Below are 14,060 nucleotides of genomic sequence, written 5' to 3'. Positions count from 1 at the left end.
AGAAAAAATTGTTATTATAAAGAAAAAATAATTATTATAGAGAAAAAATAAAAAAATTTAAATTAACTAAAAACAAAAAATAAATTAATAAAAATAAAAAATTAATAATAATGGATTTTGACAATTGCAACTATGTAATTAACAATGCATAATAATTGATAAGATTATTACTTGGTTAAGCAAACACTGATAATAGTTGTAATGAAAACGGATGTATTGAATAAAATGGTAAATTGAAACAAAATATAAATTTTTAAATTTTTAAAAAAATTAAATTAGAAAACTTAATGATGGGAAGAGAAACACCTTCATTTGAAAATAGCATAGTAAATACAGTCTTTGTTATTGTTGGAATGGCATTATTATATGCATTATTGAATTCTTTTATCAATAAAAAAAAAAAAAATATTAATTAAAAATAAAGAATAAATAATAATGAAGACAACAATAATAATAATGATGGAAATAATTTCACAAATTGAATATTTATTTTTTATATATTTATAAAAGATTTTATATGTTTAATATATTTAATATAGTTTTATTAATAAATATAGATTTATTTATATATAATATTATTATAAATTTTTTGAATATAAAAAATAAAAATTATTCGATAAATTTTTTTATTATATTTAAATTAATAATATTAAAATCAATTTACAATAATTTTAATTTTTTTTTATTTTATATTTATTTAATTTAATTAAAATATTGTGAATAAAATGCATATACTTTTTTTAACTACGAAAAAAAAAAATATTATAATTATTATTATTGAAAAAAAATGAAATAATAATATAAAAATAATTCAATTAAAATATATATATATAATCTTAATCTATTTTTAAATAATAAATATAAATAACATTAAATGAAAATAATATTTTTTAAAATAAATAAAAAATACTTAATTATGAAGAAGGAATATATATAATATTAAATAGAGTTTTTACTTAATTAAGCTTTATTAAAGAAACAAAAATATTAAGAATATTAAATAAAAATTATGAATTATATATTGTAATGTATTCTTAATAAAATTAAAAATAATAATCATTTAAACAGCAAACTTTTTTAAAAACGTAAGTTTAAAAAGTATATATTTAAATATATTATGGTAAAATTCTAATATAAGCAATTAAATATAAAGCAATATAGTTTTATTAAATAAAATAAAACTTTCATAAATTTAAGAACATAAAATATAATAAACAAAATTGTTAATAAAACTAAAATCTAAAATATAATTCTTACTAAAAATAATTAGTTTATTGATAATGATTATTAATCAAAATATAAAATTTTAAAATTAAATATTATTAGATTTAATTCTAAAAACAAATTAGATTAATATTAATTACGTAAGTTAAAATTTTAAATTAATAAACTAAGATTTTATAATCTCAAATTAATAATAAAAGAACTATATTAAATGCTAATTTGAAATATTTTTAAAAAGTTCTATATCATAAAAAATTTAAGTGCTTTTAAAATAATCATTAAAAAATTTATATTTTAAAATATTAATTAATTCAATTGAAATAAATAATTAAGCTTTTTATTAAATAAAAACTTCAAAATATATGAATACTTTAAAACTTTTTGTTGAATTTAAATTATATATAATTTTTATTTAAATATAAGCAAATATAAATTATTGAAAATAAATATTTTATTTAATTTTTTTTTAAATTATAAAAGTATTAAAAAAAATTATAACAAAATATAAATTTAAATGTAAAATTAAGATTTATCTTTTTATACAGTATAGGCTTTTAATAAAAATTATCCTTCTTATGACTAGTTAGATCCTTTTGTTGGTAAATTATTAATATTATGATTTTATTAAATTTAATTTTAATTATTTTTTTTTTAAAAAAAAGAAAATGGATAAAAAATATTATACTATTAGGTTTTGCCGATAAAAATTAAGTAATATATATTTGAATTAAAATATAAAATATTCATAATATTTTTAATTAGATTATTAGAAGGAATAGATATCAATGAAACTGTAAATTAAGAACCAGTTTAAATAAAATTAGTCTAAAAAGTATTTTAAAGATATAAAATAAAAATAAATATAAAATAAAATAAAATTTAAAAAAGTCTTCAGCAAATAAAGTTGAAAATGTAAAAATAGAATTAACAACAGAATCTGATCTTTTTTTTAATTTTGTGTTTGAAGCAAATGAATAATCATTTTTAAAATTAAAAAAAAATAAAACCTTAATATAGATTATGATTAATTGTCAACTTCTTTAATAAAAATGTTTTAAAGTTGTTTAAAATAACCTAATTAGTACAAAAAAATGCGATTTAATTATTAAAATATAATTTTTAAAATAAAAAAGATAATTTTTATATTTTGAAATTAATAGAGAATTAAATGGAAACTTGTGTATAAATTAAACAACAGAATATAAGACAATTGAATTGATAAGATTAGAATTCAATACTTAAAGTCAAGAATAAATATAAAAAAGCATTATTTTCAGATATAATATTTTAAAATCAAAATTAATAGTTGTTTAGCGAAGAATTAAAGACTCTTTTAATATTTTAGAAAATTAAAACCCAAGCTTATACGAATATGTTAAAAAAAATACTAGTTTAGTAAAAAAAATAGCATGATTACATATTTATAAATATTTATTATTTTTTAAAAATTTAAAGATTTAAATAATTATAATAATTTTATTTTTATTAAAAAATTATTATTAAAAAAATAAAAGAAAAAATTATAAAAAAATAAAATATATATATATATTTATATATTTATATATTTATATTATAATTTTCATAATTGTATACATAAAATTTATATATTACATATATTTTTTTTATATATATATAAATAAAAATATAATATTCTTTGGATTTAAATAATTTTTATAGTTTTAATATATTTTTTTAAATTATATTAATGTAAATTTGTTTAATTATTAAGAACAATAAAATATCTAAGATAATATTTTTTTTTTCTAAAATAAAATATAAAATATAAAAAATAAAAAAAAGAAAATAAAAATAATATATATTATTTAATTATAATAATATTTTTAAAATAATTAATGATTCATCGTTAATCCTAAATATTCCTTATAAAGAACATTCCAAAATATTTTTTTGGAGGTAAAGATATTCGTTACAAATTCTAAAATGAAGTAACTGATGATGATTATGATAGAAGTTAAGGAGAAGTAAATGTACAACCAGTAATAAAAGAAAAAACATATTAGTTTTCATCTTTAACATCAACATTACCATTGTAAATAATTATAAATTATAGAAATTTTAATAAAATATAATACATATTAAAAGTTTCAAATCAAAATTTTTCTTAAGTTTTATTTCAAATAATTTTGATAATATTAAAGCATAATCAATATCAGATTATTTTGTGCCTCCAAAAATATTAGATAATAGTGTTTTTGTTTATCATGCTTAAAAACTTGGTAATACTTATAGAGTTTTTCGTGGCGCAGAAGGTATTGTTTTGCCAATTGTAGCATTAGGATTTACGTATCCATTATTTTCATTATTTTTTGCTATACCAACATATATATTATGTGCTAATGTAATTTTTTTTTTTATAATAAATATGCAATACTTGTTTATAAATAAAAGGCTTTTATTTATGAGGCTTCCAGAAGATTAGTTATAAGAATGGACATATTACCCCATTTAGAAATGGTTAGTATTTAAAGAGTTGGATCTTTCGGAATTTTATATAGTAAATTACACCGAATTTAAGATTTGGAATATGTTCCTTTTGAAAGTGTAGAAAAAGAAGGTTTTTTTTAATTCAATATTTTTTTTTATTAATTTTTTTTTTTTTTTTTCGAAAAGAAAATTATTTATGGGCTATTGGTGGACATGGAGTTGATAACCATTTGATTTTTAGGGATAAAATTACAAATGAATTTTTATATTTTGATAAAACTGGAGTTTGGGACGCTAAAGGATTAGATCATCCTTTATTAAATTGAAAAATAAAAATATTATAGTATTATTATTATTATTTTTTATTTTTTTCATATAAAAAAATAAAATATATTTTATTTTTCAATAAAATTAGTAATTTTTTTTAATTTATTATCTTTTATGGAAATATTTTTTTTTTGGATATAAATATTAATATTTTTTTTTAACTATTTCTAATTTTTTCTCATAACATTTCATCCTCTTCGTCTTCTTCTTCATGTAATTAATCTAAGTTTCCAAAGTTAACTGGATATTTAATACTATCAAGTTTAGCTTTAAGCTTATTATAACTATATAATCCGTTAGTATTTAAAGCTGAATTAATTAAATGTTCAATTCCTTTAGCATTTTTATCAATATATTTTTCTAAGCTTTACTCTATTTTTTCTTTTTTTACAAAAGTATCGCCTTATATTTAAAGTACATCGTTATCTTTATCAGACTTATTAAATCCTAAAAAAATAAAAATAATAAAATATAATTAAAATAAAAAAACCTAAAATTGACTTAGTATCAATTTGTTTTGAATTATAAAGGAAATCAATAAGTTTTTTATATTAATATAAATACATATCTTTTTTAATTTCCTAAGAAGTGCAAGCATTTATTTCTATAAAATCTCCAGTTGGTGCTTATTTTAATAAAAAAAATAAAATACTTTTTTTTAAAGTGAATTAAATTACCACATACTACTCCTATATCCCAATAAATATTTTTCGAAAGTCCTAATGGATGAGTTTTAGGAACTTCAACAAAATGCATATTCTTTTGAGTAATAATATAAAGCTTTACAGAAGAAGGACTTAAATAATCTATATCATTTACATTTGCAAAAATTCTATAAATTCCATTTTATTCTTTTTGTTTTTAGAAATAAAATTTAATTTATAGATATTTTTTTATTTCATACATTTTATTTTATTAATCTTAATCAAAATACTACATTGTTCTGCATTTGGTTCAATTAAAACTTCGCCTTTTGTATTTTAGATTATTTCGTTTTTAGGATTTATAACATTCATATTTAATATTTATTTATCAGTATCAGTAAGTACTAATATATTTACTTCATTATCAGTTTCTGGCTTTCTTATTAATGGAAAAGATAGTTCAGTCATTTTATTTAAATCCATTTTATTGTGTCCATATTCTTCGACAATTTTCATATAATCTTTTTTTTAATTAATAAATATATATTACATATTTTTTACTTTCATGTTTTATTTCTAGAATTCCTTCGAAAAATCCATCTAAAATTACACTGCAGAATCCGTATTCATCAGTGATTTTTTCTACTATTTATCTTCTTTTATCAATAATCTTTAATTGAATTTTATTTGTTTTAAAATATTAAAATAAAAAAATACTTTAATAGAACAGTTTTAGATTACTTATTAGAAATTTCCAGCTTCATAAACTTAAATATTCAAAATTTTATTAGCTGAAGAAGGTCTTACAGGCATATTTTTTTACTCGTTAGTATTTTTTTATCCGCCTTATTAACTATTTGAACTTTAAGGTCTCCCTGAAGTTGGTCTAACTCTATTTTTTTATACACTTTCTTAATTAATTGAATTATTTTTGTATGTATTTTTAAGCTTTTCTTCTTCAGAAACTTAAAGTTTTTAAGCAAGAGGAAGCTTTAATTCTTAATTTCCAAATTTGAATACGTAATCCATATCCACTTCAGTAAATCCGAATTTTTAAACGATAATTTTATATTTGCCTGGGGTTAAATTAGTTTCATATACACCATTGTTTATGATATCTTATAACATTTCTACAACAAAAAATAAAATATAACATTACTTTTTTTATGTTTTTTGTTATAAAAAATACCTTCTTAAATTAATTAATCTTCATAATTATATTAAATAATAGTTATATTAGCATTAGACATATTTTAATAAGATTTTTGTTAATAACCTCCTTATTCTATGTTTTCTTCATATTAGCTAATTATTCTTGCAAATGTTATTTCTACAGGTTATAAAATAATAAACTCTATATAATTTCCTTCTTAAGCTTTTTAGAAAATATCTATTTTTTATATATGCCCTTTATAATTATTATTTTCTTTAATTTCTAATATGTATGTATCAAATGCTAAATTTTCAAATACAACAAGTCCTTCAGTATTGCTTTTTTCTTACAATATAATTCCTTTTTCCTATTTATTATCTCCATGTTTTTTATTTTTGGCTTCTATTAACTGCTAGTTAGTGCACTAACAGGTCTAGATACACTATTATTAAATTCTTATTATTAAAAGGCTGAAATAGGTCTACTTTTATTGAAATTTTCTCCTTACAAGGTAACTGTATATATAATTTTATTTAAAAATATATATAATATTTTTTTGAATTTTTTACATGATTTTTAACTATAATAATTATTATTATTAGATTGTGTATTTAAAGGTTTTCTATAAGGTCTTAAAATAACATTAATATTATAGATTTTATTGTCTGCAGTTTTTATTTTGTTTTCTTATGAATTGAGTAATTCAGCAGGATCAAATTATTCGAGAGATATTTAAATTTTAAAAGTGCATTTTTGCATATAATCTCTTATTTTGTTAAGAATTTTATCCTATTAAGGCCATTTTTTGTGTTGTAGTTTTGAAAAAAGAAGGCTTTTCTTGATTTAACCATTTGTATTTATTGCTATTTAGACTTCTAAAGCTCCTAATCTTTTCCTTGCGTATTAGTTTTCTAACGATCGTTCATTTTCTTCGGTTATTAAAGGTTTTAAATATACTTTTATTATGGGATAGTGCTTTAATATATTCTTCTTTATATCTGAAGCTATTTATAAATATTATTCTTCATTATGCCTTGTTGATCCTTAATGATCTTTACAATTAGTACTTTATTTTTAAACAAATATAAATTAAAATGTATATTTAATTTTTAATATAAAAAACCAATATTCTATAGTAATAATTGCTTCTCCTTCTCTGACTTTTTAGAATTCTTAGAATTCTCTAAATTTATCTTTTGATAATTCATCTACTTATTACCGGAATTAATTTAATTTATTCTCAAATGTTTTTTCTCCGAATTTCGCTATTAGACCACAATCATCATTTTCGTATTTTTATTTAGGTTATATTCCTGGTGAAATCCAGGATTTTAAATGGATTTTTCCATGATGATTATCTAATACTCTTTATTTTTGTTTTTTTTATTTTCTAAATATTTATTTTACCTCGAATGTTTTTCTTCATTTTTCGTTTGTTCTTCTTTTGATTTATATATGGCATCTTTACGTAAATTTAAAGATTTAGTTGGAGAAGCTAACCTTTTCCAAATTTATTCAAGTTCTTCTTTTGATTATTGATATTCTTTTTTTAGTTCTTTTTTAAGCGTTGGTTAGTTTTGGAATTGTACATTTTTTTATTTATTTTTTGAATTAAATATAAAATTATATATTTTTTCTTTAAATAAATAAACTATTATTTTTTTTTAAATTTTTTTTATTTTTTGAAACATTTATATAATTATTATTAAAATATATATATATATATATATATACGATATTGAAATTTATTATAATAAAAAAAATAATTTTAAATAATAAAACTTTAATAAATTATAATTAAAAAAAAATCTAAAAATATTTTAAAATTTTACCAATATAATAATTAAAACTTAACATACATACACACAAAATAAAATATATATTTATAAAAAAAAAATTAAATAAATTTTAATATTTTTTTAAATTAAAGAATAAAAAAAAATCAAATTAAATTTTAATTACATTCAAGGCTGGCTCCAAAATTAAAATAATTATTATTGTCTTCAACCATAATTTTAAAATTATTTTCATTGCTATTAAATAAATTTTCTCCGTATTTATTATCGCTACTTTTTTTATAAGAATATTTATTTTTATAGATTTCTTACGACTTTTTTTTTTTAAGAGAATTAAAAGTTTCTTAAGAAGTAAAATCTTCACTAAGTTTTTTACTCAAAAACTATATTTAATTTTAACTTTTAAGTCTGAAAAATTATTCGTAGGCATTTGAATGCAAAATTTCTTCTTCTTATTTTTCCAAAAATTCTTCAGAGCGAATAATATTATTATTTAAATTTTCGTTATTTTCGTATTTTTCTTTCAATAATTTAAGTCTTAGTTTTGAAACGACATTAAAATTATCCTTTTTTTTCACAACATGGATAATTTCATCCCAGTTTTTTCCTTCTAGGGTTAGTATTTTTTTTTTGAATGCTTAAATTTTGTTTCTATATTCTTCTTCTTTTAAATAGTCTTTTTTATAATCACCTTCGTTTATTATATAATTACTATTCTTTTTCTAATCAAAAAACTCTAAATTTCTTTACAAGCATTAACTTTTGAAAAACTAAATTTAAATATTTTCAAAAACATCGAGTTTGTCTTTAATAAACCAAGGATGTAAAAGGGCTTCTTTTGCCGATAATCTTTCTTTTGGGTTTTTTTTTAATAGTCTTTTGACAAAATCTTTCTAAATCGATGTTAAATTTTATAAATCTTCATCTTTCAATTAAACATTGGTTATTTATTCGATTGTATCACTTAAATATTCTGAAATAAAGGGTAGTTTTCCAGTAAAAAGTTAAAAAGTAATTATTCCTATTGACCAAATATCTATCTTTTCACAATATCCTGTAGAAAAGAAGATTTCTGGAGCTTTATAATATAGAGTTCCTGTACCAGTCCACATTTCTTATTTTTTATACGCATTTTAGAATTTTTTGGAAACTTCAAAATCTATAATTTTAACAATATCAAAAAACTCACTAACAAGTATATTATCGGGTTTTAAATCTCTATGACAAATGCCTTAATTATGTAAATATAAAACAGCTTAGAGAATATTTTTTATAATATTCTTGGACATTTTTTCAGTTAAAATTTATTTAGTTTAATCTTTAAGGTATTTTTTTAATGATTAATAGGGACAATATTCCATTACATAATATATATTGTGTGTATTTTGGTTTATATATAATTCTTGTGGCTTTATTATGTTTGGGTGATTGAGATTTTTTGCTATTTTAAATGATTATATTACTCCTGATATTTTCTCTATATCACCATCCTTTATTATTTTTACGGCATATATTTTATTGCTTAATTTATTTCTACATAATTTAACTATTGCATGACTTCCTTAGCCTATTATATTTTCTATAGTATAAGTTTCTTCGAATTTTTTTAATCGGTTGTTTATTTTGGGAGATTTTTATTATTCAGTAGACGGATAATATTAATTTTGAGTTATTATTTGGAGAATTTCTTTATATTCTTGCTCGTTTATATTCATTTTACGGTCTAAATTTATAAATAATGTTTATTTTAATTAATCTCTTATTTTATTTAGTTTTTTCATATTTTTTTTGGTCAATTTAAATTTTTTACCTCTTTTTTATTTATTTATAAATTTATTATTAGTAATTTATAATATTATTTTTTATTCTATTTTTTTTTTTTTTTTAGTTTCTGGTAGTTTTTTTTTATCACTTTTAAAGATTATTATTTTTGTTGTTCAAAATAGTAGCTTTTATATTTAATTAAATATTAAAAAAAAAAAATTAATTATTTTTTATATATTTATATATATTATAATCTAATTTTCATAAATATAAAACTAATAAAAATAAAAAATAATTAAATTATAAAAAAAATCTAAAATTTGTTTGAACAAATTTAATAAATAATAATATAGAAAACCTTATTATTTGATTATTTTTTAATTATAATTTTTTTTAAATCTTAATTATATAATTAATTTAAATTATTTAATTATTATATAAATATTTTTTTAATTTCTATCATATTTTAAACATTATAAAATAAATTTTATTTGAAATCAATTATTTTGTCTTTAATAAATTAATTTTTTTAAAAAAAAATATATAATAATCATATATTTTAAGAAATTTTAATATTAGAATAAATTATTATTTTTAAAATATATATATTATATATTTATATTTTGTTTTTATTTAAATTAAGTATTTATTTAAGTTAATTTTATATTAATAAAAATCTAATTATTATTTAATTTAAAATTCTAAATAATATATAAAATATTTCATAAAACCTTTTATCTATAATTCTTAAGAAAAGTATTCATTTTTAAATTAAAAACTTTAAATTACTAAAAGCTTCAGTAACTTATTATAATTTCCATCTTTTATTGCAATCCTAATGCATCATATTAATAAGAATATCAATAATTTAAATAACCTAATTTTTTTGTAGTTCTTGACTTCTTTTATTTTTAATTTACTAAAGCAATTATTCAGGTTCATTTTTTATAACAAATTTATATATAGGATCTTTAAGGGAAGGTGTAATATTCATTTTGGGATATTATCCAAAGAAAAGAACGAAAAAAACCATTCCCAAAGAATAAATATCAGCTTTTTATAACTATATATATTAAGAATAGTTTTAATCTTTAATCATATAATGTACTTCAGGAGGTTAAAAAGTTAAATTTCTATTAGAAAAAAGTGAAAAATAATCGAAATTTTACACATTAGTTGAAGATGCTAAACCGAAATCGGCAATATAAAAATTATCCTATTTAAAGAATATGTTATCTAGTTTAATATCATTATGTGCAATTTTTTAATCGTGTATATGTTATAATGCCGATGTTAATTAAATGATAGAAATTCATATTTTTTATAAAGGAATATTATTTTCATATTTTTATAATAAGGTTACACAATCATATTTATATAATAGCATTTCTATTCCACAGCAATATGTATTTTTATATATTGGATGTAATACATCAATATGAAAATTTAAAGGGTTTATAACGTTAGTGTGTGATAATTTGATTTTTAATATTATATATTCCTTTTATAAATTTAATATTTATTAAGTATATGTGTTTTGAGTTAGTTTTAATATTGAGACGTTTTTTTTTTTTGCTTTTTGTTATCTTAAGAAGATTAATTTTAAAGATTTTATGAACGAATTATCCAAATTTCATTTGGTGAATTCTCTAGTGTATTAGAGATTATTTTAATATATTTAAATGGGGGTTTTTACTTTATTTTTTCAATCATTTTAATTTTTTTTTTTTTAAATATTTCATTTTATTATATTTTTTTAATTACTAAATACTATAGAATTATTTTTTTTATAAAGAGAATTTAATTATAAAAATTGAATTGTCTACATTTATTCTATTATATTAATTTAATTAAATTATGATGAAAAAAATTAATTTACTATTAATATAATTATTATTTATTAAAATTTTTAAAAAATAATTATATAATATATAAAAATATAATATTAAATTTAAACAATTTTACAACATTATTTATTTATTTTTTAAAAAAAATGTTATTTATTCCTTATTTTAAATTAATTTCAGAGAATTTTTTTTTTAAATTTTAATTAAATAAAAGTTAAGTTAATAATAAATTTTTTTAAAAAAATATATAAGCTAAACATCCCACCTTAAAAAAAAAAGATAATATTTTGATTAATAATAAAAAATTTTTTTGATAAATACAAAAAAAAACATTCATAAAGTTTTTTTAAAAAAAAATCATAATTCAAATAATTTAATAGCCCCATCATCAAAAGAAGCTAAAAACTTATTTTATTAATATTAAACTAAATCATATAACATAGAAGAGCTTCCACTAGTTAATTTTCCAACAATTCCTTTTTTTCTATGATCGAAATAATGTATTTCTCCATTACAATTACCCACAACAAGTAAACTATATTCTTTTAAAAAGATCATTTTAGTAACAGAATGTTCTACGCTAATTTTATCTTTTAAAGTCATTTTATTTAAATCGAAAATTCTAGCAAATCCATCTAAACTTCCTGTGTAGAAAATATCTAATTTAGAATCAAAAAGAACAGATTCAACACCATCATCATGCTCAATAGTTTTACCTAAAACCTATTTTTTTAATAAATATTTTTTTAAAAAATACATATGATTTTTGTTTATTTTACTTTTCCTGTTTAATAATTACTTATACAAGCAATTTTATCAACAGATCCTGAAGCTAATATACATTAAACAGGATGAATATCAAAACAGACAATCTATTCTTGATGAAATCCAAAACCTATATATTTTTTAATTTAGTAAAAAATATAAATTTAATAAAAAAAATTAACCTGATATTTTTTTTATTAATTCTCCTGTTTTTGGCTTCCATATTCTGACCGATGCATCTTCTGATGCTGTCAAAATTAAATTTCCGTCAGGAGAAAATTATCCACAAGTTAAGGGCTATTAATGACCTGTAAAAGTAGACATATATTAACCTGAAATTGCATTCCACATCCAAACTGAATTATCTGCACTTCCTGCAATAACAACATTACCTTTAGGATGCCAGTTGAGGAACTATTTTATATAAATAAATATAATTATATGTATATTAGGGTATTTTATAAAATACTCTAATTTCATCAGTGGGACCTTCTAATAATTTTTTAAATTCTCCATTTGAAGTCCATACTTTCACACTTCCGTCTAAAGCTCCTGTAACGAAAAGAGAACCATCAAAATTGAATTTCGCAAAATCTATTGTTTCATTTTGCTTAGGAATTTCTATAAGAGGTTTATCAGGATTATTTATATCCCAAGTTCTTGCTATATCATCACCACCTCCGGAAATGAAAATATTTGGGTTTTACGGATGAAAATTTAAGGTAGAAACGAAGTCTGTGTGTTTTAAAAAGGTCTTTGTGCTCATGTCGACAATCTTTTCTTTACTTTAGTCTGATGATACGTCATTATCTTCTTCTTTTTTTCCTCTTCATCTACTTATACCTCTTTTTGGTCAAAACTATTGTCCATTTCATTCACTAGTTCATCATCTAAATAAACTACATCATCATCCGCTTGACTAGTATTATTTTCCCAATTTGATTCGCGATCTTCTTCGTCATTTTTTTATGTTTCGTCTGTAGTTTTTATATTGAATTTATTGTAATATCTTTTTAAAAAATCTTCTATGTCTTTTTCTTAAATTTAAGAATCAGCATCGAATTTCTATTTTATTTTTTATTTATTTTATTTATTTATTTATTTTACATTTTTTATTGCTGTTCTTATAACTGGATCTATTTCTATATTTATTTAGTATTTTAATAATATGTTTTTGAATAAATTCTTGTTTTAATCCAACATTTCTTCTAACATTAAACCTCCATATATAAAGTCTTCTTCAACTTAGTCTTATATTTATTTATTATTTTAACTATATTTGTTTATTTTTTATACTTTTTTAATTTTTTAGTTTACTTTAATGTTCCTAAGATATCATCTGATGATTATATCATAAGTTCAAAATATCCTATTAATTTTTCTGTATTAATTAAAGATATTATCTTTTTTTTTAATAATCTTTGGTTCGTTTATTTTATTTTTTACCTTTTTTATTTCATCATCTTAATTTCTTGTTTCTTTATTTATGTCATTCCATAATTCTTTTTCTTAAAATTCTTGTTTTTTTTGAATTTCATTGTAATATAATTATAAGCAATTTATTATTTCGCTATCAAATTAATCTTATTATGTGGTTCTTTATTTTTAATTTAAAATAAAATATTAATTTTTTAAATTTTACTTATGGTTTTCAATTTCCATTTTTTGCTTTTTTTAATATTTGTCTTATTTTATTTATTATTTTTGTACTTTTATTATAAAAATTTAGATGTATTTTTTATATATATTATATACTTATAATTTTATATTTTAAATTATTAATTTTAGAATATAAAATGAAATGAATTTTTTATTATTTTTTTGTTTTTTTGTTATAAGAAAATATAATAAAGAATCAATCAATTTTAAAAATATTTTAAAAATTCTTCATATGGTAACATAGTAATTATTATATATTTATTAATATAATTATAATACTTTTATCTTATAAATATTTTTATAATTTAAAACATTAAATTAAAAAAATCAAAGAACTATAATTATCAAATATTTTAGTTAAAATAATAATAAATTCTTAAAATAAAATAACTGAAACATTATTAATTTATAGATAAATAAAAAATATTTTTTTAAA

At 17.6% G+C, this 14,060-nt stretch overlaps 3 protein-coding genes across 3 annotated transcripts, besides 13 other annotated features; 1 reads left to right on the top strand and 2 right to left on the bottom strand. All coding sequences in view use genetic code 6, as the record gives it.

Moving 5' to 3' along the window:
• Positions 1–49: part of a microsatellite that runs on past the window's edge.
• Positions 45–111: a microsatellite.
• IMG5_099510 (hypothetical protein) lies at positions 111–3,995 on the top strand (the record flags this gene model as incomplete). The annotated part of the gene is made up of 8 exons (XM_004035361.1): positions 111–228; positions 1,752–1,823; positions 1,887–1,935; positions 1,987–2,056; positions 3,114–3,274; positions 3,328–3,583; positions 3,634–3,799; positions 3,856–3,995. 8 exons carry the CDS (start codon positions 111–113, stop codon positions 3,993–3,995), a joined length of 1,032 nt encoding a protein of 343 aa, XP_004035409.1.
• Positions 2,063–2,109: a microsatellite.
• Positions 2,070–2,103: a microsatellite.
• Positions 2,760–2,795: a microsatellite.
• Positions 2,990–3,034: a microsatellite.
• Positions 3,801–3,842: a microsatellite.
• A 179-nt stretch (positions 3,996–4,174) lies between the features above and the next one.
• Positions 4,175–6,023, bottom strand: IMG5_099500 (hypothetical protein; the record flags this gene model as incomplete). The annotated part of the gene is made up of 5 exons (XM_004035360.1): positions 5,830–6,023; positions 4,901–5,770; positions 4,674–4,847; positions 4,487–4,621; positions 4,175–4,443 (listed from the first exon to the last, which is right to left on the bottom strand). The coding sequence occupies exons 1-5, from the start codon at positions 5,888–5,890 to the stop codon at positions 4,175–4,177; spliced, it is 1,509 nt and encodes a 502-aa protein (XP_004035408.1). The 5' UTR covers positions 5,891–6,023.
• A 1,381-nt stretch (positions 6,024–7,404) lies between these two features.
• Positions 7,405–7,463: a microsatellite.
• Positions 7,464–11,250: 3,787 nt separating this feature from the next.
• Positions 11,251–11,303: a microsatellite.
• Positions 11,304–11,537: 234 nt separating this feature from the next.
• Positions 11,538–13,379, bottom strand: IMG5_099490 (hypothetical protein). Its single transcript, XM_004035359.1, has 4 exons — positions 12,435–13,379; positions 12,148–12,379; positions 11,980–12,095; positions 11,538–11,923 (listed from the first exon to the last, which is right to left on the bottom strand). The coding sequence occupies exons 1-4, from the start codon at positions 12,729–12,731 to the stop codon at positions 11,558–11,560; spliced, it is 1,011 nt and encodes a 336-aa protein (XP_004035407.1). The 5' UTR covers positions 12,732–13,379; the 3' UTR covers positions 11,538–11,557.
• Positions 11,925–11,956: a microsatellite.
• Positions 13,032–13,082: a microsatellite.
• Positions 13,035–13,069: a microsatellite.
• Positions 13,218–13,258: a microsatellite.
• Positions 13,380–14,060: the final 681 nt, after the last annotated feature.

This window comes from Ichthyophthirius multifiliis, assembly GCF_000220395.1.
Source record: "Ichthyophthirius multifiliis unplaced genomic scaffold scaff_1120509250843, whole genome shotgun sequence".
NCBI classification, from domain to species: Eukaryota; Ciliophora; class Oligohymenophorea; order Hymenostomatida; genus Ichthyophthirius; species Ichthyophthirius multifiliis.
This window is presented reverse-complemented; position numbering and strand designations above follow the sequence as displayed.